The sequence below is a fragment of the Ranitomeya variabilis genome, chromosome 4 (assembly GCF_051348905.1).
Source record: "Ranitomeya variabilis isolate aRanVar5 chromosome 4, aRanVar5.hap1, whole genome shotgun sequence".
Taxonomy (NCBI): domain Eukaryota; kingdom Metazoa; phylum Chordata; class Amphibia; order Anura; family Dendrobatidae; genus Ranitomeya; species Ranitomeya variabilis.
In genome coordinates, this window is record NC_135235.1 from 693,375,302 (window position 1) to 693,400,498 (window position 25,197).

Below are 25,197 nucleotides of genomic sequence, written 5' to 3' on the forward strand. Positions count from 1 at the left end.
AGTCTGCATTCCAAATGGTGTTCCTTCCCTTCCGTGCTCTGCCATGCGTCCAAACGATGGTTCCCCCCACATATTGGGTATCAGCGTACTCAGGACAAATTGGACAACAACTTTTGTGGTTCAATTTCAACTGTTACCCTTGGAAAAATACAAAACTGGGGCTAAAAAATAATTTTTGTGGGAAAAAAATAATTTTTATTTTCACGCCTCTGCATTATAAACTGTAGTGAAACGCTTGGGGGTTCAAAGCTCTCACAACACATCTAGATGAGTTCCTTAGGAGGTCTACTTTCCAAAATGGTGTCATTTGTGGGGGGTTTCAATGTTTAGGCACATCAGGGGCTCTCCAAAAGCAACATAGCGTCCCATCTCAATTCCAGTCGATCAATGCGCTCTACAATTGACTTTCGACTAACCTCTGCACTAATCCGTACCTCCCACTCCCAACCCCAAGACTTCTCCCATGCTGCGCCAATCCTCTGGAATGCTCTACCCAAAGATATTAGGACTATCCACAAGTTGCACAGTTTTTGGCGTTCCCTCAAAACACATTTGTTCAGACCGGTTATCATGTTCCCTAATCAAAGTCATTTTATGTGTACGTGTGTGTGTAGCCCATTCACTATCTCTATCTATCCCTCACTCCCTCAAGATGGCTGGACGTAATTGTAAATACACACCTGTACTTTGTATCTCCCCCACCTCATTGTAGATTGTAAGCTCTCACGAGCAGGGTTGTCTTATTTTGATTTAATGTTGTTAACGTTGTTACTTATGACTGTTGTGTTTGAAACTGTTAAACTGTAAAGCACTGCATCTTGGCATCCTTAGTTCATTAACTGACCCTCGTCAGTACACACAGTCCCCCCAATCTGGGTTACCTTCAAGGAGCTCCTGCTCTACACGCTGACCTCCTGTCAGTCCTCTCTCTTGGGCAAACTGTCTTACTGGGATCACCATCCTTGTAACCAGGGCACTCACGACAGTCCAGACCCGCAGAAGAAACATTAGCTTCCCAACGCAGTGCCGTCACAGACTCTGCACATACGGGCTCTCCATGTGCTATTCAGGAAGTCCTATTGCCAGGATCTTCCAACACAGGTTGTGCTATTCAGGAAGTCCTACTCCCAGGATCCATTCACTCCCCATGTGCTCTTCAGGGATCTGATCCTACTCCCAGGATCTCACAACACACCAGCCATCCAGGATCTTACACACAGACCATTCAGGTCCATACACTCTCTCTCCCACAGAGACCATGTGACCACACCATGGTCACATGCACCTGTAACCATTCCCATAGGTGGGAGGCGTTAGTGGTTAGTCAGACCTGTCCAGCTCTCCAACTAACCCTATAAGCCTCCCTATAAAGCTACACAAACACAACTCTTATGGAACTACAAGTCCCAGAATGACAATACTGGCTTACAGGGCAGACTCCCTCTGCGACACATACCGACACATTTACAATCATGCCGGACACTGTTTCACAAACCCAGTTATGCCTCCATACATATCCTGAGGAGCACATGCAGTGCCCTCTAGCTGTAACAGGGATTACTGCATCACACAATACACAAGCATCTCATTGCTCCGATGATGCACTGTACTACTGTAATGCCGTGTATCATCACCACCCTGACATCATCTGTCGGGCGGCCCCCAAATACATGATATAGTCAACCAAACATCCGGAAATTAGTGCTTTCATGTAACTTTAGACTAATATGTATGGGAGGGTTAAAAGGTAACTTATTGGATGCTGCCTCTGGCCCGGCCCAATAGATCTTCATACATTGCAAGCCCAGACACCATTACTAAGCATGTACAGTGGGTGCGGAAAGTATTCAGACCCCTTTACATTTTTCACCCTTTGTTTCGTTGCAGCCATTTGGTAAATTCAAAAAAGTTAATTTTATTTTCTCATATTTTCTCATTAATGTACACTAGATGCCCCATCTTGACTGAAAAAAACAGAAATGTAGAAATTTTTGCAAATTTCTTAAGGGGTTGTTAACCATTTATATGATGTAGTCAATTTGACAGCAGCATCTAAGGGTTAAACAGATATGGACAGTGCCAACACTGATCATGTCTGGTGCAGTAAGTTGTCAGCTGTAGTGTACAGCCAACAGCTGCTGGATTGTCACCTGTATGGGGATGCTATTCTCTTATATCTCAGGTCAGTAAAAAGATGTATTGGTGATCATTAAGGGGTTAAACGTTAAAAAAGTTACAAAATGTGTGTGACGACACAGCATTTTATCTTAACCCCTTTCCGACGTTGGGTGTAATAGTAAGCCCATGTCGGACTCCTCTTGTTTGCTGCGGGCTCAAAGGCGCTTAGCCTGCACCTTTCCAGGCACATTACAGCTGATATGTGTCCGCAACAGCCACAGGTGGAATCGTGATCCACCCATGGCTGTTAATTAGTTGAATGCCGCTATCAATCTCTGACAGCGACATTTAACTCGCATTTACAGGAAAAGCATCACTAATCCATCGATGACCCCATCACATGATTGCAGGTCACCAGTGGGTCGGCATGGAAACCAGAGGTCTGCAGCAGACCAATATGGTTGTCATTGCTATGAGCGCGTGGTCGAGACAGGAAAGAGATACAGAGAGCCAAAGAATCAGAGACTCTTTACAAATTCACACCCAGGAACACTCTACAGGATAGCTTCCCCGATCATGGCTCTATCACAAGAGACAAAGATTCGACATTCTACAGGATGCTAGCATAAGGGACCACGGCCGCAGCTGAAATAATACAGATCTGCTCCATTGATCATCACTGAACCATGGATATGTTTGTTGAAGTCAGGATTTGGACCCACCGGTCACCTGGCCCTATACCTCAATGGACTGTCATCTTCCTAAGCTTGTTGTCACAGTTTAGTTTAGTCAACCATGGAAGCTCTGAAGTCGCAGCTGCTCTTATCTTGGCAAGTCAGCGGAAGGGTGAGACTGTAATTTTTCATCATCTTGGGTATTTTGCTTTGACAGTTCTATGTGTTATTCACCTGTTTTATGGTTCAATAAAGTATTGCTACACTGTTATACCCTCACCATGTTGTCTGAGTAACATTGCGCCCATGGTGAAAGGAGAGCAAGCGTTCAGTCGGATGATCGCTGGTCTATGCGGTTTCGGCTAATAAGCCAGGGCACCTGCTGAACCTCCGTGTCTCCACAATGTGTCTTATGCTTTTTGCATGTTTTTTTCTTTTTCCAAGAGTTGTTGGTGCCAATTTACTCTTTAAACATTTTAATATTTTTCTTTGTGTGTTTTTCTTGTAATATAGGAAAGCCTAAGGCCAGAAATAAACCCCATAAAACACTGTACATGGAGACTTTGGAGTCAAATAATTTCTGTCTACAGTATTTGTGCAAACAAAAAATCTTTTATAAAAGCCTCAAACTTCTGTGTGTGAATCAGACCTGAGATCTAACGTGATAGAAGATTACAGTGCGGGGAAGACGGGAAACCTTCATATAGACGGCCGGTGGTGATGGAGTCAGTGATGGACAATGGTCAAATATGTTTCTAGAGCCGTAGTAGAATATGAAGATGTCGTCCTCATCATGAAGTAGTTATTTCTCCTGTCACGTGTAATGAATATCTCCTGCAGTATTGCTAATGCCGATTCCAGTGTCGGTAAATGAGACGAGAATTAGGCTTCTTTCACACTTCCGTCAGTATGTGCTCGTCAAGAAGCGTTGACGGGACGTACCGACAGAAGTGTGTGCAAATTTGACAGATGTGAGCAGCGGACGCAGTGTTTCAACGCGTCCGCTGCTCAATGTAAAGGCCCAGGGAGCAGGGGCCGGAGTTCCGGCCGCGCATGCGCGGTTAGAAATGCAGGACCCAACGTGCGAAAAAACGTTCCCTTAAATGCTTTTTTGTAACGACGGGCCGACAAATACCGACGCATCCAGTGCACGACGTATGGAATGTGTGTCCATATGTCGGGATGCGTCGGTAATACAAGTCTATGTGAAAAAAACGCATCCTGCTGGCAACTTTGCAGGATGCGTTTTTTCACAGAACGACGCATTGCGACGTGCCCATTCTGACGGAAGTGTGAAAGAGGCCTTAGGCTAGTTTCACACTAGAGGTTGCATGAGCTGCGGAGGGCTGCAGACTTCCTCCGTGAAGCCCTGCCCTCGGCCGCACCCCCGACTCTAGCTCCGCCTACTGCATGCGGCCGGCTTGCGGCCTGTGTACCTATCTTTAACATTAGGTATGCAGGTCGTGCCGTAGTATGCGGATGCTTCCGCATGCGTCGTTTTGACGATGCGGCAAAAAAATGAAATTGCTACAAGCTGCGTTTACGCTGGTTGCCGCATCGTCAAAACGACGCATGCGGAAGCATCCACATACTGCGGCACGACCTGCGTACCTAATGTTAAAGATAGGTACACAGGCCGCAAGCCGGCCGCATGCAGAAGTAGGCGGAGCTAGAGGCGGAGGTGCGGCCGAGGGAGGGGCTTCACGGAGGAAGTCCGCAGCCCTCCGCAGCTCATGCAAACGCTAGTGTGAAACTAGCCCTTAGTGTTATGGAAAATGAGTCTATGAGAAACTTATTCAGCTGCTAACTCTGAGGAAGAAACTGCTTGTTGTCTGTGGCCTAAATATATAGGTTTTATTAGTAGATGTAAAGAAGAAAACTAAATACTGTAAAATAATACATTTCCTCATCTGTTTCCCTTATTATCACCAGTAATTGTGTTATTACACAGGATGTTTATGATGTTACATCGGCTCATCTTCTTCTCATTCAGGTCTCTACAATATTGGATCCTCTCAGTGAAGATCTTCTATATAAGAGAATTTTCCTGATTTACAAATCAAAGATGGGTATGCACAGAGACAAGATGGCAGAGAGAATATTACACTTCACCCTAGAGATCATCTTCTGGCTTACTGGAGAGGTGAGAGTTTCTGCTGATGTCACATTTCATCAGGACCGGACTGGCTATCTGGCAATTCCAGCAAATGCCAGAGGGGCCTGTCTGGTCATGGGCTGCCTTGTCTGCTACATTGGTAGCATAATCGGTGTTCTCAAGACACCCATACTGTTAAGAGTTGTGACAGAGCACAGTCACTGACTTCGTCACTTAGCCCAGCAGGCCATGGGTATCATTTGAAATTTTGGTCTTGTAGTAAATTTTCCTTTCCTCCATCCAGGGTAATATTAGTGATATATCCCCATCTGGTACTTGGGGACAGGAACAGCATGGGCATGTGTTATTTCAAATGCCAGGGCTGAATTTCAGTTCCAGTCCGTACCTGCATTACATTCTTAACTATGGGAATAACAGACAGAACTGGAGAGGTGAGGACTCTGGAAATGTCTGTAGTGAGATTTAATAATGTGTCTCTCCATAACCAGGATTACACAGTAGTGAAGAAGACCTCTAGTGAGCACTGTCAGGACCCTGTGTCTGAGGGATGGGGAAGACCCCTGAGCCCAATCACGGGACCTCCACCTCACCCCCTGATACATGAGGACATCAATGACCAGAAGATCCTAGAACTCACCTACAAGATGATTGAGCTGCTGACTGGAGAGGTGAGACTGCTGGGAATGCTGGGACATTATACAGTAACGCTATGATGGGATCGGGGGGATGACGGTATCATTGTATGTGTCAGGTTCCTATAAGGTGTCAGGATGTCGCCGTCTTTTTCTCCATGGAGGAGTGGGAGTATTTAGAAGGACACAAAGATCTGTACAAGGAAGTCATGATGGAGGTTCCCCAGCCCCTCACATCACCAGGTAATAGACAGGACTAAATACACACGGCCTATATTTATCTGTATGTAAAGTATGAATTCAGTCCCTGTATGTGTTTCCTCCAGATCTATCCAGCAAGAGGACATCAGAGCGATGTCCCCGTCCTCTTCTTCCCCAGGACTGTAAACAAAGAGATCCCAATGTTTCTCAGGATCATCAGGTAGATGAAGAAATGGTGTCATGAGATCTCAAGGAAAAAAAATAAGTTGTTGTTCCAGCGTCTGGTAAAATAGTTCTTTCTTTATTTTAAGTCTTTTAAAAATTTACAAAAATTACAAAGGTTGCATAGGTTTTCCTTGAGCATATTATCTGTTGTGGATCCACCTGGTTCCGTGCAAGCTGGACTTCAACTACTAGGTGAGCTGGCTTTTTCCTTACTATATATGAAGTCATGAGATGTCCCTTGTGATGTGTAGATGGCTGTGATGGTCTTGTGTTCAGTCTTGTTTTACCCACTGTGACGTTGCGCTTACTTCATGTGTAGGGGGACACTTGCTTGGCACAGGATCCAAGGACTCAAGCATGGTTTTTAAACACAGAAATAGTCCATACAGTTTATTTTATACAGCATAAACAGCATCGTAAGGCAGGTTACACATCATTGGCTTACACATAGTCCGTTACTTCATCATTAGCTTGCATCATTAATCTGTGGCAACTAAACACGCTGGTCCTCTCCTGAACAGTTGCCATGGGTTACCACACAGATCATAGAACATCATAAGCACCAACAGTCTATTGAGGTACCTTACGGGAGCTCCTGCTCCACCTGCTGACTCCTTGTCAGTCCTCTCTCCTGGGGACAGCTGCCTCACAGGGATCACCAACTTGCCTGGCAGGCACACCTCAGTCAGTCCAGACCCACTGAAGGACAGTAGCTTCCCAAACACAGACTGTCCAGGTCCATGGTCTCTCAGGTGCTCCAGGAAGACTCCACTTACATGAGCTTCCAACACAGACCGTCCAGGACCATGATCACACTGTGCTCTTCAGGACGTCCATCCCTCCTGGGACCGTCTAACACAGAGGCATGTGGCCTGTCCAGGTGCTATTCAGGACTTTGTCCAACACCCCAGGTCACCAGGTCCAAAGCCCCACCATGGGCTATTCAGGGAGATAGCACTTCCAAACACATAGGCTCTCCAGGACCTTCAGCACAGACCATTCAGATCCATACTCAGAGACCAAACAGGAACCTGTGACCCACACACTGGTCACATTATCAAGCTGTAGCCACTCCCCTAGATGGGAGTGTGTGTGTGGCTAGTTTGACCCACCCATCTCTCATAACTAGCCCTGCCAGCCTCCCTTCATAATTATTCAAACACACAGAGGTGTATCTAGCCTTTCCTGCACCCGGGGCAAAGGATCAGTTTGGCGCCCCCCCCATTTGAACCTTAACTCTATTGAAACTGTATGACCAAGCCAAGGTACATTCCTGAATCCCCATAATGTTAAAATAGATACCAATAAAAGTAAAATTAATTGAAACATCAGTAGGTTAAGTGCTTTTTAATATCCATATTGAATCAGGAGCCCCATATAATCCTGCATAAAGGTTAATTAAGGCCCCATAAGATGCTCCATAGACACATTTGCCCAATATAGTGCTGCAGAAACGTTGATTATGGCCCCATAAGATGCTCCATAAAGATATTTGCACCATATAGTGCTGCACAAATATTAATTATGGCCCATAAGATGCTCCATACAGACACTTGCCCCATATAGTGCTGCACAAACGTTAATTATGGCCCCTTAAGATGGTCCATACAGACATTTGCCCCATATAATGCTGCACAAACGTTATGGCGAGATAAGATACTCCATAAAGACACTTGCCCCATATAGTGCTGCACAAACATTGATTATGGCCCCATACAGACACTTGCCCCATATAGTACTGCACAAACGTTGATTATGGTCCCATACAGACACTTGCCCTATATAGTGCTGCAGAAATGTTATGGCCCCATAAGATGCCTCATACAGACACTTGCCCCATATACTGCTGCACAAACATTATGACCCCATAAGATGCTCTATACAGACACTTGCCCCATTATAGTGCTGCACAAACGTTATGGCCCCATAAGGTGCTCTATACAGACACTTGCCCCCCCATATAGTGCTGCATAAATGTTATGGCCCCATAAGATGCTCCATACAGACACTTGCGCCATATAGTGCTGCACAAACGTTATGGCCCCATAAGATGCCCCATACAGACACTTGCCCCATTTGCTGTTGCTGCGATAAAAAAAAAACAATCACATACTCACCTCTCCGTCGCTCAGGCCCCCGGCACTTTCAATATTCACCGCTCCCCGTTCCAGCCGCCGCTCCATCTTCAGCATGTTCTGCACTGACTTTCAGGCAGAGAGCGCGCACTAACTACGTCACCGCGCCCTCTGACCTGAGCGTCACTGCAGAAGACGCTGAAGACGGAGCGGCGGCTGGAACGAGGAGCAGGTGAATATCGTGCAGCGCTCCCCTCCCCGTTATACTCACCTGCTCCTGGCGCGGTGCAGTCCCTGCTTCCCCGGCGCCGGCAGCTTCTTCCTGTACTGAGCGGTCACCGTTACCGCTCATTACAGTAATGAATATGAGCCTCCACCCCTATGGGAGATGGAGCCGCATATTCATTACTGTAATGAGCGGTACCATGTGACCGCTCAGTACAGGAAGAAGCTGGGGAGCCAGGGACCTGCAGGGACCGCGCCAGGAGCAGGTGAGTATAATTAGAAAGGCCCCGCTCCCCCTCCCCTGCCAACCCCTGGGTATGACTCGACGAGGAGCCTCCTTGGACCGCCGCATCATCAGGCGGCCCGCTGGTGCCCCCCTGTTGGCTGCGCCCGGGGCACATGCCCCGGCTGCCCCCCTCGGATACGCAACTGCAAACACAACACAGTTGCTTGTGGGACTACAGGTCCCAGAACATCCTTACCTCAGGCTGACAGTGCAGTGTATCTTCCTCTGCGATACACATACCGGCCATTCACAATACTGCGGGTTTTGACTCATTACCACCATTATGCCTGCTATTGCCATGCATTCCTATGGCCTCAATACGCCTCCATGCGTATTCCGGGAAGACCATGCAGCGCCCCCTATCTGTAACAAGGGTCTCTGCATCACACCACCATTATTATATGTTTTATACTTGTGTAAAGAGAACGAGAATTAGAGACAATTATGTAGGTGATACTGTGACTGCTGTATACGTTATATGGGAGATACTCCGGCTAAACACAGCAGTCTATATACAGTATACAGTTGTTACTGTAACTGCTTTATATCCATAATACAGGTGATTCTGTGACTGCTATATATATCATATATATATATATATATATATATATATATATATGTATATATATATATATATACATATATATATAAAGGTGAGTGTATATATGTGTGTGTATGTATCAAGCTATGCCCACTCTACATAGCCCCACCCACTCCGCATAGCCACTCACTTCACAAGCAAAGCTCTGTCCACATGGACCATGTCGTTAGCGCACACGCACGGAGACACATTCACCTCGAAAGCCACCCTGCAAAACTCACCGGCTGCGACGTCCCAGCTGCTGCAAGCTACAATTAGGGCCGCCGCCTTCTGACTATCAGTACGTGGTAGGCACAGGCCACATCTACATCCGTCGTGCCTAGATTGGAGTTGCTCCTGTGAGGCATGACGTCAAGGGAAAGAGAAGAGCCTCATGGAATACACCACTGTGCTTATAACAGAAGTTGCTGTGCACGTGTGAGAAGAAGAGAGGAGTGAGGTGAAAATGAGAGGAGTGATGGGAAAATGAGAGAAATTAGGTGCTGCTGCAGTATGAGGCTGTGTATAAGGCCACATTCACACGTTCAGTATTTGGTCAGTATTTTACCTCAGTATTTACACACATGGTCAAAATTGTTGGTACCTTTCATTTAATGACAGAAAAACCCACAATAGGCATATAAATAACTTGAATCTGACAAAAGTAATCATAAATTAGAAATCTGTGAAAATGAACAAATGAAAGTCAGACATTGCTTTTCAACCTTGCTTCCACAGAATTTAAAAAAAATAAAACTCATGAAATAAGCCTGGACAGAAATGATGGTACCCTTAACTTAATATTTTTTTGCACAACCTTTTGAGGCAATCACTGCATTCAAAGATTCCTGTAACTGTCAATGAGACTTCTGCACCTCTCGACAGGTGTTTTGGCCCACTCCTCGAGAGCAAACTGCTACAGTTGTCTCGTGTTTGAAGGTTGCTTTTTCCAAATGTCATGTTTCAGCTCTATACAAAGATGCTCAATAGGATTTAGGTCAGGGCTCATAAAAGGCCACTTCAGAATAGTCCAATGTTTTCCTCTTAGCCATTCTTGGGTGTTTTCAGCTGTGTGTTTTGGGTCATGTTGCAAGACCCATGACCTGTGACTGAGACCAAGCATTCTGACACTGGGCAGCACATTTCTCTTTAGAATCCCTTGATAGTCTTGAGATTTAATTGTTCCCTGCACAGATTCTAGACACCCTGTGCCAGATGCAGTAAAGCAGTCCCATAACATAACATAACAGAGCCTTCTCCATGTTTCACAGTAGGAACAGTGTTCTTTTCTTGATATGCTTCATTTTTCCATCCATAATCATAGAGCTGATGTGCCTTGCCAAAAAGTTCCATTTTTGTCTCATCTATCCATATGACATTCTCCCAGAAGCTTTGTGGCTTGTCCAAATGTAGTTTGGCAAATTCCAGTCTGGTTATCTTATGATTTATTTCCAACAATGGTGTCCTCCTTGGTCGTCTCCCATGAAGTCCACTTTGGCTCATACAACGACAAATGGTGCGATCTGACACTGATGTTCCTTGAGCTTGAAGTTCAACTTTACTTTGTAAGTTTTTCTGGGCTCTTCTGCTATCATTTGTTTTATCCGTCTCTTTGATTTGTAATTAATTTTTCTCCTGCGGCCATGTCCAGGGAGGCTGGTTACAGTCCCATGGACTCATAGACTTTCAGATACCCTATACTCATCACTGTCCCCAATCTCCTCTTTTTCCTGTCCTAATCTGGCTGTAGATCACTAAAATGACACTCTTAGAAGCACCCTTACCAAGTAGTTCCCCTCACCATCAGAAGCTACAAACACAGAGTAAAACAGCCCTGGCTCACATCGCAAACCCGATTTCTCCGAATGCTCTAGGTGTGTTGAATGCTTATGGAGGAAAACTTGCACCTTTTTGACATCTTTCACTCCCTCCTCAGGCCAAAAGCACAAGCCCCTATCACAGACATTTGTGCTGATGACCAGGTCTCCCACTTTATAGAGAAAATAGAAAATATCCGTCAGGAAATCCGCTCCCAGCCACCAAGTGCATTTCCCTTGGCTCACTCTCCACATTCGATCCCATCACAGAAAAAGTTTCCAGGCTCCTCTCTTCTCCTCATCCGACTACATGTACTACTGACCCCATTCCCTCTCATCTCCTCCAGTCTCTCCAGTCGTAACAACTCGTCTAACTAAAATCTTTAATTTCTCCCTCTCCTCCGGAATTTTTTCCTCCTCCTTCAAACACTCTATCCTTACTCCATTACTAAAGAAACCCGCACTTGACCCAACCTGAACAAACTACAGACCAGTCTCCAATCTCCCTTTCATCTCAAAACTCTTGGAGCACCTGATCTACTCCCGCCGTACCTATTACCTATCCACTCATTCCCTTCTAGACCCTTCACAGTCCGGTTTCCGCCCCCTATATTCGACAGAAACTGCACTCATCAAGGTGACCAACGACCTTCTGACAGCAAAATGTAATGGTGGCCACTCTCTGCTCATTGTTCTTGACCTTTCTGCAGCTTTTGATATTGTTGACCACCCTCTCCTACTCTCTAGGCTCCAGTCACTAAGCATTAAGGACACTGCTCTCTCCTGGTTCTCTTCCTATCTTTCCGACCACTCCTTCAGTGTTCTGTTTGCTGGCTCCACTTCATCTCCTCTTCCTCTCACTGTTGGGATACCTCTGGGCTCTGTACTTGGCCCCCTTCTCTTCTCCCTCTACACAGACCCAATTGTACAGACCATCAGCAGATTTGGCTTTCAGTACCATCTTTATGCTCTTGGCACACAACTGTACATGTCATCCCCTGACCTTACCCCGCTGTACTACAGAACACCACTGACTGTCTGTCTGCAGTCTCCAACATCATGTCTGCTCTATCTGAAACTCAACCTCTCCAAAACTGAACTACTTTTGCTCCTGATATATACTATCCTCCCTAAATCTGACATTTCCCTCTCCGTGGGTGGCACTATAATAACACCCCGGCAGCAGGCACGCTGTCTGGGTGTTATGTTTGACTCTTATCTCTCCTTCACATCCCATATACAATCTCTTGCCCGCTCGTGCCACTTCCACCTAAAGAACATCTCTAGAATCCGCCCTTTTCTCACCATGGAAACAATAAAAACCTTCACTGTCGCCTTGATACTCTCCCACCTGGACCCCTGCAATTCTCTATTAATTGGCCTCCCCCTTACTCGACTTTCCCCTCTCCTGTCTATCCTTAATGCAGCATCCAGGGTTGTCCATCTAGCTAATCGGTATTCAGACGTGTCCGCTCTTGACCAGTCGTTACACTGGCTGCCCATTCATTATAGAATTCAATTCAAAGTACTTGTTCTCACCCACAAAACTCTCCACAGTGCGGCACCCCCTTACATCTCCTCCCTCATTTCTGTCTATCGGTCTAACCGACCACTGCGCTCTGCAAACGAGTTTTGAGTAGTGTTGAGCGATACCGTCCGATACTTGAAAGTATTGGTATCGGATAGTATCGGCCGATACCCGAAAAGTATCGGATATCGCCGATACCGATACCCGATACCAATACAAGTCAATGGGACACCAAGTATCGGAAGGTATCCTGATGGTTCCCAGGGTCTGAAGGAGAGGAAACTCTCCTTCAGGCCCTGGGATCCATATTAATGTGTAAAATAAAGAATTAAAATAAAAAATATTGATATACTCACCTCTCCGGAGGCCCCTGGACAACACCGCTGGTAACCGGCAGCCTTCTTTGCTTAAAATGAGCGCGTTTAGGGCCTTCCATGACGTCACGGCTTCTGATTGGTCGCGTGCCGCTCATGTGACCGCCACGCGACCAATCACAAGCCGTGACGTCATTCTCAGGTCCTAAATTCCTAGAATGAGGAGTTTAGGGCCTGAGAATGACGTCACCGCTTGTGATTGGTCGCATGGCGGTCACATGAGCAGCACGGGACCAATCAGAAGTCGTGACATCATGGAAGGCCCTAAACGCGCTCATTTTAAGCAGAGAAGGCTGCCGGTTACCAGCGGTGATGTCCAGGGGCCTCCGGAGAGGTGAGTATATCAATATTTTTTATTTTAATTCTTTATTTTACACAGTAATATGGATCCAATACCGATTCCCGATACCACAAAAGTATCGGATCTCGGTATCGGAATTCCGATACCGCAAGTATCGGCCGATACCCGATACTTGCGGTATCGGAATGCTCAACACTAGTTTTGACTAACCTCTGCACTAATCCATACCTCCCACTCCCAACTCCAAGACTTCTCCCGTGCTGCGCCAATCCTCTGGAATGCTCTACCCCAAGATATTAGGACCATCCACAATTTGCATAGTTTTCGGCGCTCCCTCAAAACTCATTTGTTCAGCGTGGCCTATCACGTTCCCTAATCAAAGTCATTTTAAGTATAAGTGTGTGTGTGTAGTCCGTTCACTACTTCCATCTATCCCCCACCCCCTGAAGATGGCTGGACCATCATTGTAAATACATCATTGTAAATACACACCTGTACTTTGTATCTCCCCCACCTCATTGTAGATTGTAAGCTCTCATGAGCAGGGTTGTTTTATTTTGCTTTACTTATTGTATTGTTAACGTTGTTACTTATGACTGTTGTGTTTGAAAGTGTTAAACTGTAAAGCACTGTGGAATATGTTGGCACTATATAAAGATTATAATTATCTTAAATTTCTGAATAATATGTGCAACTGTAGTGACAGGAACATCAAGCTGCTTGGAGATGGTCTTATAACTTTTACCTATAACATGTGTCTATCATTTTCTTTCTAATCTCCTGAGACAACTCTTTCCTTTGCTTCCTCTGGTCCATGTCGAGTGTGATACACACCATGGCACCAAACAGCACAGCGAGTATCTGTAGCCCTATATACAGGCCCACTCACTGATTCCAAGATTGTAGACACTTGTGATGCTAGTTAGTGGACACACCTTGATTTAACATGTCCCATTTGTCACATTATTTCCAGGGGTACCATCATTTCTGTCCAGGCCTATTTCATGAGTTTTATTTTTTAAAATCTCTGATTTGTTTTACTCCAAGTTTTAGCTTACAAATACTGAGGTAAAAATGCTGACCAAATAACGTGTGAACGAGGTCCGCTACCCACCAGTTATGCATCTCAGTGTTCACTTGGAACATGGACAAAAAATTTACTTTGACCCAGCAAACCTGATCCAGCAGCTTCAAACACCACCTAAGACCACCCTCTTGGCATTTGTTTTAAGTTTGTCAACAAGATACATTTGCAAAACAATACTCTACTGTGATCTACCAAAATACTACACTTGGAACACATCCAGAAAAACACTGGAACGGAGGAAATAGTGGCTTCATGTTGAAGGCAATCCAAAGGTTAAAGCAAATTATACTCTTGGTCTCATCTACGCTATTCATCCGTCATATGCAGAGTGCTTCTACATGCACATGCTTCTTCATGTTGTCAAGGGTCCAACATCATTTTCTGACTTGAAGACTGTTGGAGGCCATGTTTGTGAGATACTCAGGTAAGCTTGCCAAAGATGAGGACTTCTGGAAAATGACCCACACAGGAACATGACTTTCAGTGAAACAGCAGCCAAACAAACCCCAAAGCGACTAAGACACTTCTTTACTATTCTTCTCACAACCTGTAACATTTCAAATCCCCTTGATATTTGGACAATGTTCAAAACTGATCTCAGTGAGGACATCCTCATGCAGGTTGAAAAGGAAACTCCTCAGCAACATATCACCTTCACTAAATACATTTTCAACAAAAACTTAATTCTCCTTGAGGACCACTGCATGGAAATGTCTGGAAAAGCATTATACCTACTTGGCTTGCCTACTCCAACAAGAAATCAGGAAGCTAACCAAATGTGCAGCGAGATTTTTCAGAGAAACAAACTACAACATTCATGAATTAGTAGCATTTGTCTCTCCCAATGAGCCACTGTTGGTACCAGACCAAAGAAACGCCTACAACCAAATTTTAAGTTTCAGTGCAACCAACAAAAGTACGATTGACTTCCTAAGATGCTCCAGGTGGAACAGGAAAGACATTTTTAATCAACTTGCTCCTAGCAAATTTCAGCAACAACAAAAGATTGCACTTGCAGTGCAGTCTTCTGGAATTGCAGCTACACTTTTAACTGGTGGTAGGATGGCACATTTGACATTCAAGCTACCAATGAACCTGTCTCACAATGACAGCCCAGTTTGCAACATTGCCAAAGGATCAGGACAGGCCAAACTACTGCTTCAAAAGTGCAGTGCCATGATTTGGGATGAATGCATGATGTCACACAAGAGGGCTCTGGAAGCCGTGGACAGACTCCTGCAAGACTTGCGTGAAAACAATTCTATCATGGGAGGTGTAGTTGTTGTTTTGGCAGGTGACTTTTGACAAACACTACCCGTTATACCAAGATCAACCCCTGCAGATGATCTCAATGCCTGCCTAAAAACATCATACCTTTGGAGACAAGTGAAGAAAATGTTGCTGAGGGTCCACATGAGGGTCCACATGACAGCCGATGTTTCTGCTAGACTGTTCTCAAGCCAGCTGTTGACTATTGGAGATGGCAAAGCATCAGTAAACTCAACCACTGGACAGCTCATGTTTCCAAGCAACTTTTGCTACATCGTTACATCAATTGAGGAGCTAAAAGAAAAGGTTTTTCCAAACATTCAATGCAACTTCAGAAAGTCTGGCTGGCTGTGTGTAATTGTTATTCTAGCTCTGAAAAATGATAGTGTAAACAAGATCAATCTTCAAATTTTAAGTCTCCTTCCAGGTATGTGCACGACCTACAAGTCAGTGGATACAGTAATAGACCATAATCAAGCACTATTCTATCCAATAGAGTTCCTCAACTCCTTGGAACCATAAGGTCTTCCTCTGCATAAACTCTTTGTAAAACCTGGAGCACCTATTCTGCTGTTGAGAAATTTAGATCCACCAAAGCTGTGTAATGGAGCAAGACTCTTGATTAAGAACCTGTTTACACATGTAATTGAAGCAACCATTTTGACAGGACATGGCAAAGGAGAGAACCTTTTCATTCCAAGAATCCCACTCATTCCATCTGATTGCCTTTTGATTTTAAACGCCTCCAATTTCCAGTTAGACTTGCATTTGCAATGTCCATTAACAGGGCTCAGGGACAGTCCTTGAAAGTAGTAGGGATCAATTTGCAATCTCCATGCTTTTCTCATGGTCAACTTTACGTGCCCTGTTCAAGAGTTGGAACTGTCAAAAATTATCTCTGCAATGAACAATCACTCTCAGACTACCAAGCCATGGAGGGGGTGATTGTTTCATATTCCACCTCTCGTGTCTCCCCTTTTTCATCATGGTTTGTAAGCAGCGCCCTCATTCCTCTTGGTATCTATTTTGAACTGATTTTTTTATGGTGTAATGTCTATTGTCTGTACAAATCCCCTTTATGATTTGTAAAGGGCTGCGGAATATGTTGGCGCTATATAAATAAAATTATATTATTATTATTATTACTAGTGCACACAAAAAATATCCAATCTGTATGCGGCTTAATTCACACAGGTAATGCAGAGCATCTGGCTTAAAGCCTAGTACCAACGCCCATACTTTTAGATCTAAATTTTTGGGGTGAACTAGTATACTAAACAATCACTCCCTCCATGGCTTGTTAGGCTGAGAGTGATTGTTCTATTGGTATTGCTGCACCTGTGTTGTTGCCATAATTACTGATTGCCCTGATGGTGCATTTGTTTTGAGCCCTAGGTAGGTAAGCATCTCTGCCTTTTTTCAGTGATTCTTAAATTTTTGAGGATATTTTTTCAAGATGCCTAGGGAATTTGAATAATATATTGATTAATCAAAAAGGCAGCACATCGTGGTGTGGATCATATCATTCTGGTGATGGCACACATCTACTATATAATTGTATAAGGGTCACTTCCATCTTTCTTTTTGTCTGTCACGGAAATCCCAAGTTGCTGATTGGTCGTGGCAAAACGGCCATGACCAATCAGCGACGGGCAGAGTCCGGCGGCAAAATGGCCGCTCCCTACTCCCCTGCCGTCAGTGCCCGCTCCATACTCCCCTCCAGTCAGTGCTCACACAGGGTTAATGGCAGCGTTAACGGACCGCATTATGCCGCAGTGTAACGCACTTCATTAACGCTGCTATTAACCCTGTGTAACCAACTTTTTACTATAGATGCTGACTATGCAGCATCAATAGTAAAAAGATCTGTTAAAAATAATAAAAAATCAAAAATCATTACATACTCGTCGTCTGTCGCCCCCCCCCCCCCCCCCCCCCCGGATCCAGCCCAGGCCTTTCCCGCTCCTCGGGAAGCTCCAGTGACCGGTCCATGCTGTACGGTCTCGCGAGATGATGACGTAGCGGTCTCACGAGACCACTACGTCATCATCTTGCGAGACCGCAATGCACTCTTGGGACTGGAGCGTCGCGAGGAGCATCGGTAAACGCCTGGGCTGGATCCAGGGGGCCGACGGAGGGTGAGTATATAACTATTTTTTATTTAAATTATTTTTTAACAGGGATATGGTGCCCACATTGCTATATACTACTTAGGCTGTGTTAGATACTGCGTGGGCTGTGTTATATACTACATCTCTGTGCTATGTACTATGTGGGCTGTGATATATTACGTGGCTGGGCAATATACTACATTGCTGTACTCTATGCTACGTGGCCTGTGTTATATACTGCACGGGCAGTGTTATATACTACGTCTCTGTGCTGTATACTACGTGGCTGTGCTATATACTATGTGGCTGTGCAATATACTGCGTGGCTGTGCAATATATTACGTGGCTGGGCAATATACTACGTGTCTGTGCTATATACTACGTGTCTGTGCTATATACTACGTGGCTCAGCAATATAATACATGGCTGAGCAATATACTATGTGGCTGGGCAATATACTATGTGGCTGGGCAATATACTACGTGTCTGTGCTATATACTACGTGGATGGGCAATATACTACGTGGCTGGGCAATATACTACATGGCTGGGCAATATACTACGTGTCTGTGCTATTTACTACGTGGGCTGTGCAATATACTACGTGGCTGTGTTATATACTATGTGGCTGTGCTATATACTACTTTTCTGTGCTATATACTACGTGGGCTGTGTTATATACTACGTGGGCTGTGTTATACATTACTTGACTGTGCTATATTTCTCTGCTGTATCTGTGCATCATGAATCGTGGTATGTGTTAAAGAGGAGGGCCCACTGAGACTCTTTCGCCCAGGGCCCTCAAAAACCTGGGCTGTGCTATATACTATGTGGCTTGGCAATATACTACGTGGCTGTGTTATATACTATGTGGCTGTGCTATATGCTACATGGGCTGTGTTATATACTACGTGGGCTGTGTTATATGCTACTTGGCTGTGCTATATTTCTCTGCTGTATCTGTGCATCATGAATCGTGGTATGTGTTAAAGAGGAGGGCCCACTGAGACTCTTTCGTCCGGGGCCCTCAAAAACCTGGAGCCGGCCCTGGCTTCACTGATTGGTCACGCCCGGCTGCGAACAATCAGCGACAGGTGCAGTCCGCCCGCAAATTGGCACGGAATTTGAACCACGCTTCGCTAATTGGTCACGCCCGGCTGGCTGAATCCTGTGTATAAATTGCATTATTCTGAAAACTTCATAAATAAACTACATACATATTCTAGAATACCCGATGCGTTAGAATCGGGCCACCATCTAGTATTATATAAGACACCTGAAAAACGAGGTCATTAGTTATATGCTCCTCTGGGAAATCTGAGAGCGTAAACCAGTACAGCGTTGAAATTATAAGAGGGACAATGGAGAGTTGTTGCTAAGTCCAGTTAATGGCCATATTAAATGCTGCCATGCTATAGCGAAATGAGGTGGGGGCCCATGGGCGTAAAAATGACTCAGTGGGATTAAGGAGTGTACTCTCATATAATTATCTGGATGCCACAGCGAGTCCTGTGTGCGTCTGCACGTAGTGAGTGACCGAAGTCGAGGAGGGTATGCGCTTTGTACGTGGCGTGCTCTTCTGGTTTAAGAAGAGCAGGGTGCCAAAAGACTCACTGTCATGTGATCAGATCGCGTCATCGCGATCACGTGATGGCGTATTGTCCTCCTCTGTCCAAAAACCAGGAAACTTTACACAATTTTTGACGGGATTTGTAAAAGAAAAAAAGTATCAAGTTTCTGAGGGACGCGAAGGATTACCAACAGAACAGGGTCTTCCAGAGGCGTAGCTAGAGTTTTGGTTCGGGGGGGTGAAGCTTCTGAGTGAGCCCCTAACCAGGTAACCTTGATTACAACTCAGTGACGCGCCTTAATAGTGGAGGAGAACCTCAGCAGATGACCGCCCTGTTACTGAAGATAATCTCTATATAAAGACCAAAATGGATATTACCACCATATGGTCAGTGGTAGATACCAGCCCTACAGAACATATAACAGATCACTGCACATTTACAGATAATGTCTTACCACTGATGTCCTTTCTGATGGAGTCGTGACTTTTCCCATCTTTTCCATCTGGCCCAGACCGACATGACAACTTCTTCTGGCAACGACTCGGCTGCAGAGAATACAACAAAGACACGTTTCACTTCTTACATTCCAGCCCCATCACCATCTATTCCCAACCTGCACAAACTCCTCATCCTGCTGATACCCCAATAATGAGCCGCTGCTGCCGTATGTGTCCCTATTACTGCCCCTGATACCCCAACACTGAGCTGCTGCTGCCCTATGTGTCCCTATTACTGCACCTGAGACCCAAATACTGAGCCGCTGCTGCCATATGTGTCCCTATTACTGCACCTGCTGTGTGGTTCTCTGTGCCCTCTAAATTCTAAAGCACCCCTCTATAATATAGTAATGCCGAGTGCAAGTGCCCTAGAAAACAGTGCCCATATTTTGCCCCCTAAAAAGTAATAATGCCCTGTGTGCCCCTTTGATAGTCACAGTAACCTGAGTTCCCCCATAACAATAAGTGCCCACTTTACATTTAATAATGTCCATAGTCTGCCCCCTGTACAGCTCCCCTATACACAGTATGATGCTCTCTTATACACAGTATACTGACCCCTTAGTAGCCTCCAAACTATTTGATGGCTCCAACACTTTAATCCCCACACTGTATGATGCCCCTCTAGATAGCCTCCATATAGTGTAATGCACCAGATAGTCCTCAATATAGTATAATGTACCAGATAGTCCTCAATATCAATATAGTATAATGCACTCCCCATAGGCCTACTCTATATTGTATAATGCACCCCCATAGGCAGACTCTACAACACAAGGCAGCACCCATAGGCAGACCCTTAAGTATAAGGTAGCACCCCACAGGCAGACCCTGTAGTATAAAGCAGCACCCCTATAGGCAGACCCTGTAGTATTAGGCAGACCCCCCCATAGGCAGACCCTGTAGTATTAGGCAGACCCTCCCCATAGGCAGACCCTGTAGTATAAGGCAGGCCCCCCATAGACAGACCCTGTAGTATTAGGCAGACCCCCATAGGCAGCCCCTGTAGTATAAGGCAGACCCCCCATAGGCAGACTCAGTAGTATAAGGCAGACCCTGTAGTATTAGGCAGACCCCATAGGAAGACTCTGTAGTATTAGGCAGACCTCCCTCCATAGGCAGACCCTGTAGTATTAGGCAGACCCCCCATAGGCAGACCCTGTAGTATTAGACAGACCCCCATAGGCAGATCCTGTAGTATTAGGCAGACCCCCCATAGGCAGATCCTGTAGTATAAGGCAGCACCCCCATAGGCAGATCCTGTAGTATAAGGCAGCATCCCCATAGGCAGATTCTGTAGTATAAGGCAGCACCCCCCATAGGCAGATTCTGTAGTATAAGACAGCACCTCCCATATGCAGATTCTGTAGTATAAGGCAGCACCCCCATAGGCAGATCCTGTAGTATTAGGCAGACCCCCCATAGGCAGATCCTGTAGTATAAGGCAGCACCCCCCATAGGCAGATCCTGAAGTATAAGGCAGAACCCCCATAGGCAGATTCTGTAGTATAAGGCAGCACCCCCATAGGCAGATCCTGTAGCATAAGGCAGCACCCCCATAGGCAGATCCTGTAGTATAAGGCAGCACCCCCCATAGGCAGATCCTGTAGTATTAGGCAGACTTCCCATAGGCAGATCCTGTAGTATTAGGCAGACCCCCATTGGCAGACCCTGTAGTATTAGGCAGACCACCCATAGGCAGACCCTGCAGTATTAGGCAGACCTCCCATCAGATTCTGTAATATTAGGCAGACCCCCATAGGCAGGCCCTGTAGTATTAGGCAGACCACCCATAGGTAGATCCTGTAGTATAAGTCAGCACCCCCATAGGCAGATTCTGTAGTATTAGACCCCATAGGCAGACCCTGTAGTATTAGGCAGACCCCCTATAGGCAGATCCTGTAGTATAAGGCAGCAACCCCCATAGCCAGATCCTGTCGTATAAGGCAGCACCCCCCATAGGCAGATTCTGTAGTATAAGGCAGGACCCCCATAGGCAGATTCTGTAGTATAAGGAAGCACCCCCATAGGCAGATCCTGTAGTATAAGGCAGCACCCCCATAGGCAGATTCTGTAATATAAGGCAGCACCCCCAATAGGCAGATCCTGTAGTATAAGGCAGCACCCCCATAGGCAGATTCTGTAGTATAAGGCAGCACCTCCGATATGCAGATTCTGTAGTATAAGGCAGCACCCCCTATAGGCAGATCCTGTAGTATTAGGCAGACCCCCCCATAGGCAGATTCTGTAGTATTAGGCAGACCCCCATAGGCAGATCCTGTAGTATAAGGCAGCACCCCATAGGCAGATCCTGTAGTATAAGGCAGCAACCCCCATAGGCAGATCCTGTAGTATTAGGCAGACCCCCATTGGCAGACCCTGTAATATTAGGCAGACCACCCATAGGCAGACCCTGCAGTATTAGGCAGACCCCCCATAGGCAGATTCTGTAATATTAGGCAGACCCCCATAGGCAGGCCCTATAGTATTAGGCAGACCACCCATAGACAAATCCTGTAGTATAAGGCAGCACCCCCCATAGGCAGATTCTGTAGTATTAGACCCCCATAGGCAGACCCTGTAGTATTAGGCAGACCCCCCATAGGCAGATCCTGTAGTATAAGGCAGCAACCCCCATAGCCAGATCCTGTAGTATAAGGCAGCACCCCCCATAGGCAGATTCTGTAGTATAAGGCAGGACTCCCATAGGCAGATTCTGTAGTATAATGAAGAACCCCCATAGGCAGATCCTGTAGTATAAGGCAGCACCCCCATAGGCAGATTCTGTAATATAAGGCAGCACCCCCCATTGGCAGATTCTTTAGTATAAGGCAGCACCCCCCATAGGCAGATCCTGTAGTATAAGGCAGCACACCCCATAGGCAGATTCTGTAGTATAAGGCAGCACCCCCATAGGCAAATTCTGTAGTATAAGGCAGCACCCCTTAAAAAAATTAATAAATACTCACCTCTCTTCTTCCTGGTTCCTGCGCTGCTCTGAGCTCCCGCTTGTCTCCTGACACCAGGCGCCGGGCAGTAACTCATCGCGTCTGCTGTCAGTGTCCTCGACTTCAGACACTGACGGGGGGTGATGGGAGAAGGAGCACAGAGCTCCTTCCCTCATCATTGCGGTCAGCTCTATCAGCTAAATGCCGATACAGCTGTCCTTGTGATGACAGGCTTGGGGCCCACTGCTGGCACCGGGCCCCCGCCTGCTCAGGGGCCCCATAGCCGGCGGCGGCAGAGCAGGGAGATCGAATCTCCCTGCACTGCGTGCACCAATACAGTAACAGTGGCATAGCTCCAGGTGGGCCCCCTCTGAGCACCGGGACCGGGTTGATGGCCCCCTCTGCCCCCCTGGTAGCTAAGATACTGGGGTCTACCAATGGCGGGACACAAATTGCTTCTCCAGGCATCAGGCCTCTCAAAGCTCCTCCAGTTCAGCAGACAGCCGACGTGGCACTACAAGCACCCTAGCTACTACCACGCATTTAGGGTCCAATTGTGGTTGACAAAGAGGAAGACGCAGCAGGGCGGCCAATGTCACCAGGAACTCCAGAACCAACGTGCTGACACGATCCCAGGTAGGCAGCTCCATTTGGTGATTAATATTTCTTCCAAAAACCTTGATCCCAACCAACTGTCCCTTCTACTAAAGGGTTTATCATCCTGCCCTTCATATAAGTTTAATTTATTTGAGTTGAACATGGACCTCCAAAGCTTTTTTCGTAACCTACGCCTCCGAGCTCATTTCTCAAAACATACGTTGAGCCCAGATTTTCCATCCTTGGTTTGATCAACTTTACTCACCCTAAACCAACTAGACCTACACAACTCAAGCTCATATATGCCCCCTAAGGATAATCCCCCCATTGAAACTTTAATCTCTCTGGTAGAGAAGGATATCATTAATCTAAACAGGGAAATACATCAGGGTAAGCTAAACTTCCATCCTAATCTACCCGTAGCCGAAAGGGCAGCTCTTGAACAATTATCATCAGACAAATCGCTGGTTGTTAAACCGGCAGATAAAGGCGGTGCCATTGTCATAATGGATAATAAGGATTATGTGGAGGAAATTCTGAGACAACGTAGTAATACTCAAGTCTACAAGTTGGTCCCTCGCTATCCCACGAATTCCATAGCCGTTAAAATTAATGCGATCTTGGATGACCACATACAGAGAGGCACTATTGATAAAAATAACTTAAGTATTTTCTCTCTAAATCAGATCCCATCATACCTGTCTTCTACATCCTGCCTAAAATTCACAAAATGCTACATAAACCCCCGAGACGCCCAATAGTCTCATCCTCAGATTCCATTCTTTCACCACTGGTGATGGTCCTAGAAATAATCCTGACACCTTTGATCAAAAAATGTAAATTCTTTCTACTTGACACCTGGGAATTCATAGGGCTAATCAGGTCACTGGGCCCTTTGCCCCTTCATCATTTCTGGCCACTCGGGATGTCAGTAGCTTGTATACATTCATTACCCATGACAGGGGCTTAAGGGCTACAGACAGATTGCTCACTGAAGCTGGGCTTGACTCCCAAATCAGACACTTCTGTTTGGATCTATTAAACTTGGTTCTCAAGGAGAACTACTTCATGTTTCAGGACACCTTTTATGTCCAGCTACAGGGCACCGTGATGGGGTCTCATGTAGCACCCCCTTATTCAGTAGCATACATGGCAGACTTTGAAGAAGATCTTATCTATACCTGCTCTTTATTCCTACAACATTCCATTTCATGGCGTAGATACATAGACAATATTTTTTGTATTTGGAATGGGCCTGTTGAAACTTTACTTACCTTTGACAAATACATGAATAACATTTGGCCAGAACTCAAATTTACACTGATGTACAATACGGATAACATCAGTTTTCTAGATACCCTTGTTTGTAAGAATGGAGAGGGTCATCTCTCCATTGACATTTAAACCAATTAAACGGACCGAAACAGACTACTACTACTACTCCAGTTTCCATTCCCTTGCGGTAAAAAAATCGATACCAAAATCACAATTTCAGAGTTGATAGAATTGTAACCAATGAACACACAAAAGAGAGATTGGGAGAAATGGAAAATAAGTTTATCGCCAAGGAATACCCAATAGGGTTCATGCCATTACCAGGAGACATTGATGTATTTTTGGCCAAAGCTATGTAAATATACCGGAATTCCAACAGCCCTTTTTGCCATGTTATCACCGCCCCACCTTCTTAAAGGATAAATTGGTCAGGGCAGATGTGGGATCTAATATGCTGTTACCCAGACAAATGTTTCTGCAGACTCAGTAATGGGGCACATTCCCCTGTTTAAATTGCCTGCAATACAACAACATACAAAAGGGCCATCTCATCTTTCTTCCCCACACAGGCCAGAGCATTCCAAAAAGAGGCTTTTTTAATTGCGAATCATCATATGTGGTTTATGCCGTAAAATGCCCATGTGGCCTTGTATATGTGGGGGAAAGCACGCAGGCTGTTAGGGATAGGATA

The 25,197-nt window shown here is 45.6% G+C and overlaps 1 protein-coding gene across 1 annotated transcript in view; it reads left to right on the top strand.

Annotated features, from left to right (window-relative positions):
• LOC143767631 (uncharacterized) overlaps positions 1 to 25,197 on the top strand; it is an 850,082-nt gene that overhangs the window by 14,624 nt on the left and 810,261 nt on the right. Inside the window, exons 2-5 of the mRNA XM_077256068.1 lie at positions 4,786 to 4,935; positions 5,397 to 5,576; positions 5,660 to 5,783; positions 5,867 to 5,961. Coding sequence (XP_077112183.1) covers positions 4,858 to 4,935; positions 5,397 to 5,576; positions 5,660 to 5,783; positions 5,867 to 5,961 — 477 coding nt within the window. The 5' untranslated portion in view covers positions 4,786 to 4,857. The remainder of the gene's footprint in view (positions 1 to 4,785; positions 4,936 to 5,396; positions 5,577 to 5,659; positions 5,784 to 5,866; positions 5,962 to 25,197) is intronic.